The sequence below is a fragment of the Myotis brandtii genome, unplaced genomic scaffold, assembly GCF_000412655.1.
Source record: "Myotis brandtii unplaced genomic scaffold, ASM41265v1 scaffold693, whole genome shotgun sequence".
Classification (NCBI taxonomy): domain Eukaryota; kingdom Metazoa; phylum Chordata; class Mammalia; order Chiroptera; family Vespertilionidae; genus Myotis; species Myotis brandtii.
Window position 1 is genome coordinate 1,960,896 of NW_005370710.1, and position 4,991 is coordinate 1,965,886.

The following is a 4,991-nucleotide window of genomic DNA, read 5'->3' on the forward strand; positions in this document are numbered from 1 at the left end:
TGCCAGGCCCCGACTCGGTGTGAGCCTGGCCGAGTCTGCGCGTTGGGCCATGCGGGTCAGTCTCGGCCATGGGCATTTCCGGGGAGAGAGGTGCTGCCGACGTGCGGATCCCCAGCCCCCGCCCCGGTCACCAAGCAGATGTGCCAGGGCGTCTGCGCCTTGACCGTGCGGGCAGGACTGTGGGGTGGCGTCTGCTGCAAGATTGTGCATCACAGTGTCCTTCTCTCTCCCAGAGGCCGGCGAGAGCTTGGCCAGCGAGTTCCTGTTCTCGGACGTGTGCAGGGTGGGGTCTGGGGAGAACTGCTCCTCTCCTGCACCCCAGGAAGGTAGGACCCCATAGCCTGCAGCCCTGCGTTAGTGCCAGGCCCCTCAGGAGGCCTAGACGTGAGGCCGGTGGCCACCGGGAAAGGCTGGGGGAGCCGAGAGAGACAGGGAAGAGAAGGCTCTGTGGGAAGAAAGGTCGGCTTCATGGATTCAGCTGGGACTTCCTGGGGGCCCACTGTCTGCCAGGGGCCGTTGTATTCTAAGACACAGTGACATGGGTTGGGGGTGGCAGGCGGGCAGGTGGGGTCACCTGAGAGCTGCTGAATGCCGGGAATAAGGATGGAACACGGAAGATAGGCACCCAGCCTCATAGTGCAGTGAGAGTATCACCAGGAAGTGACAGCTAAACCAAAACAGCGGACTATCTGGCGAAGGCGGAGGGGCAGGCATTCTGGGAGCAGCCCGTCTGAAGGCTTGGAGTAGAATACAGCAGGTTTAGGGAGATATGGTTTATGAGGAAGAAGAATAGCAAGAAATGAAGCCGGCCAGGTTGGCAAAGGGTCAGATCACGAAAGGTCTTACATGTCAGGCTAGGGAGGTTACATTTCATCCAACGGATGATTGGAAGTTGCTGAAAGGGGAGTGATATGATGAGATGTGTGTTTCAGCAAGGCCCTTCTCTCTGCAGCTGGGGAAAAGAATGAAGGTAGAAAGGTCACTGCTTTTTTCCTCCAAAAAGCAATGGACAGCCTCCAGCATAAAGCGGTTTAATCAGAGGAGCCGCTCTCGCATGCTGCCGGGTGTAGCCCCTACAACACCGCAGTGAGGAGCCTGGTGGCCTTGCCCTCGGCCGAGAGGGGAGAGGCTGTGGCTCAGGGTAGGAGCAGCTTCTCTGAGGTCAGACGCCTGCTCAGCGCTGGGCTGGAGTTGACCCCTGAGAAGGACGGGGAGTGTTTAGATTCCGAGGTGGGAGGGCAGGTCTGGCCTGGCTGGAGAAGTGAGCAGGGGGCAGTGATGAAAACAGAAGTGCCCGGACTTCCGCCTTTCAGGAGGAGGCGTGTGGCGCTCGGGCCTTCATTCCCTTCTCTCTCGCTCTGTCTGCGTTCGCAGCGCTGCTCCCGGCCGAGGAGCCGGAGCAGGACAAGGAGCACACGTGCGAGACCCTACTGATGTGCATCGTCACCGTGCTGAGCCACGGGCTGCGGAGCGGCGGCGGCGTGGGCGACGTGCTCAGGAAGCCGTCCAAAGAGGTGGCTGCGTCCCCAGAGGACCAGGGGGCGGGGGGGGGTGGGGGTGGCTGGAGCACAGACAGAAGCCACACAGGCAGCCTGGGAGCAAGGACGCATGGACGGGCAGGGCCAGCTCCTGGGGGCACCTTCCCTCTCCATCGGACACGCTGACGCCGTGCGAGGGGCTGGTCCCCAGTCACACTGGAGTGACCGTTTCCTCGGGTTGGGCCTGGCCACCTGGACACATTTCCACAACCCCCGAGCTCCCAGGAAGCTCCCTGCCCACGCGCGTCCCAGGGCACTCCGAGAATTCACAATTTATTGATTTTATTTATTTTTTTAAAATATATTTTTATTGATTTCAGCGAGGAAGGGAAAGGGAGAGAGAGGTAGAAACATCAATAATGAGAGAGAATCATTGATCAGCTGCTTCCTGCATGCCCCCTACTGGGAATTGAGCCCACAAGCTGGGCACGTGCCCTTGACCAGAATTGAACCCGGGACCCTTCGGTCCACAGGCCGACTCTCTATCCACTGAGCCAAACCGGCTAGAGCACACAACTTAGACACAGGGTATGAAAAGAGATGCAGTGGTGGCCTTCTTTTTAAAAATATATTTTTATTGATTTCAGAGAAAAAGGGAGAGGGAGAGAGAGATAGAAACATCAATCATGAGAGAGATTCATTGAACAGCGCCTCCTGCACGTCCCACACTGGGGATTGAGCCCTGACCGGGAATCGAACAATGACCTCCTGGTTCATGGGTCAGCGCTCAACCAAGTGGTGGCCTTCGTAACGCTTGACATCCTGTTTAAGTTCTGCTCCAGGAGGCTGCCGGGTGATGTGGGGGTCAGGGCGCCCCCTGGTGTTGAGAGGGGACGTCCGCCGTGATGCGGGGAGCCCTCCCGCTGCCCGGCCTGCAGAGCAGAGGTGGGGCCTGCTGACCGAGCCCCCCTTCCAGGAGCCCCTGTTCGCCGCCCGCGTCATCTACGACCTGCTCTTCTTCTTTTAAAAAATATATTTTTATTGATTTCAGAGAAAAAGGGAGAGGGAGAGAGAGATAGAAACATCAATCATGAGAGAGATTCATTGAACAGCTGCCTCCTGCACGTCCCACACTGACCGGGAATCGAACAATGACCTCCTGGTTCATGGGTCAGCGCTCAACCAAGTGGTGGCCTTCGTAACGCTTGACATCCTGTTTAAGTTCTGCTCCAGGAGGCTGCCGGGTGATGTGGGGGTCAGGGCGCCCCCTGGTGTTGAGAGGGGACGTCCGCCGTGATGCGGGGAGCCCTCCCGCTGCCCGGCCTGCAGAGCAGAGGTGGGGCCTGCTGACCGAGCCCCCCTTCCAGGAGCCCCTGTTCGCCGCCCGCGTCATCTACGACCTGCTCTTCTTCTTCATGGTCATCATCATCGTGCTGAACCTCATCTTCGGGGTCATCATCGACACCTTCGCCGACCTGAGGAGCGAGAAGCAGAAGAAAGAGGAGATCCTCAAGACCACGTGCTTCATCTGCGGTGAGCGCGGCTCCGAAAAACCGGTGCCGCGGGGCCTGTGTGTGCTCAGGAGCGGGGCTGTGGGGAGGACTTGCAATGCGTGCATCTCGGGGTCTTGTCGCTGGGGTGCCCCTTGGCCCTGAGATTAGGATGGAGCCCGTGCCCAGCTCCAGGCTGCAGGGGGTCACTGATGGTGTTGGGCCTCATGGCGGAGAGAGCCCCGTGCTGGGAGCTCAGAGCCGGGCGCTCAATGCCGGGCGCTCAATGCCGGGAGCTCAATGCCCAGAGCTCAGAGCCCGGGCGCGGAGTCAGACCGGCTCTGAGCGAGCTCCCGCCCCGACCTGCACGTCCTCGCTGTAGTCCGGTCGCATCTCTGAGCCGAGGGGCTCCCTGTGACCTGGGTGCAGTGACATGAACCCCTCCGCCTCAGGGTGGCACTCAGGGGAGCTGGCTCAGGTGCCACCCAGGCCAGGGCCACGCGGTGCGGGTGACAGTAGTGAAGGTCCCCGGGGAGAGGCACGTGGGCACCAAAGCCATCTCGGTGACTGCGAGACGTCCATGGAACCAAAGTAACCCTGTGGGACCGGGACGTCCGTGGAACTAAACTAGCCGTGCGGGACCCAGGGGCTGAGGGTTGTTCATCACAGTTACTGAATACTGTATACATTTCCTACTGGGAAGCTCCAAAATGAGCATTTTCCATTTAAAAACTTAAAGATGCTGCTTCCTTTAAAATAGTTTAATGCATTTTCTTTGACATAATTTCCAGAATTACAGAAATGTCATAAGAATAATACAGAGTTTCCATACACTGGGCCCTGGCCGGGCTGCTCAGTTGGTTAGAGCATCATCCACACCAAGGTTGCAGGTTCGATCCCTATAGAGACAGGTGTGGAGCCCAGCCCTCCTGTGGACAGACAGGCCGACGGGGCCCAGGAGCCCAGCCCTCCTGTGGACAGACAGGCCGACAGGGCCCGGGAGCCCAGCCTGCGCTGCTCACGGCCCGCCTCCCGCCCTCTGCAGGCTTGGAAAGGGACAAGTTTGACAACAAGACGGTCACCTTCGAGGAGCACATCAAGGAGGAGCACAACATGTGGCACTACCTGTGCTTCATCGTCCTGGTGAAGGTGAAGGACTCCACGGAGTACACAGGCCCCGAGAGCTACGTGGCCGAGATGATCCAGGTGAGCGGCCGGGTCCCACGCAGAACTCGGCCTCTGCGTCCACCCAGCCCTGGCCCTGGACGAGGCCTGGGCTCTGGGCCTTTGCTGTCCTCTGCGGTGACCTTCAGAAGCAGCCTTGGGCGGTGCGTCCCCACTTTAAAGGCGCAAACACTGAGGCTCGGGGAGATGAGAGCGGCCACATGGCGGCTGGGGCTTTAACGAGGGGCCACCTCTGCGCTTGGCCTCCTTCCCGATCACGGGTGTTTTTGTTTATTTTCTTTCTTTTGTGTTTTTTGCCTTAAATAAGAGCTGGTCTCTGAGAGGTGCCTTTCGAAAGTGATCGCCCGGCATAGTCCAGCATGGTTGGCGCCTGTGTTCGGACCAGCCCAGCCTTTCTGGGGGACCCAGCCTTTCTGGGGGGCCCAGCCCTCCTGGGGGACCCAGCCCAGCCCTCCTGGGGGACCACATGGTGGAGGGACCGAGTCCCCAGTTAACCTCTGGCTGCTAGGGAGCGTGGCCGCCCTGTCCCAAAGGGGACGCCGCCGCAGGCCTGAGCGCTGTTCTCAGGCTAGACGCGTGGAGGCGCCACGCGGGCCCCAGGCAGCTGTCCTTGGTGGCCACGGCGGGGGAGTGGGGTGTGCACATTAAAGGGAAAGACAGTTCCCCAGAACCAGGGCCAGACTTGGGCATCCACGCCCAGGTGACTCATCGCACGGGCGTCGCTCCCTGAGGATCACGCACTGAGCTCCCATCCATCATCCTGTAGCCTGCTGCTGGCTGTTTCTCACGCCGCGGTAGACAGCGCTCTCACCCCCTCCCTCCCTCCCTCCCTCCTTCT

At 59.8% G+C, this 4,991-nt stretch overlaps 1 protein-coding gene across 1 annotated transcript in view; it reads left to right on the forward strand.

Annotated features, from left to right (window-relative positions):
* The window catches only part of ITPR1 (inositol 1,4,5-trisphosphate receptor, type 1), a 173,427-nt gene that overhangs the window by 157,319 nt on the left and 11,117 nt on the right, over positions 1 to 4,991 (forward strand). Inside the window, exons 55-58 of the mRNA XM_005881921.2 lie at positions 234 to 326; positions 1,375 to 1,514; positions 2,846 to 3,011; positions 4,014 to 4,174. Coding sequence (XP_005881983.1) covers positions 234 to 326; positions 1,375 to 1,514; positions 2,846 to 3,011; positions 4,014 to 4,174 — 560 coding nt within the window. The remainder of the gene's footprint in view (positions 1 to 233; positions 327 to 1,374; positions 1,515 to 2,845; positions 3,012 to 4,013; positions 4,175 to 4,991) is intronic.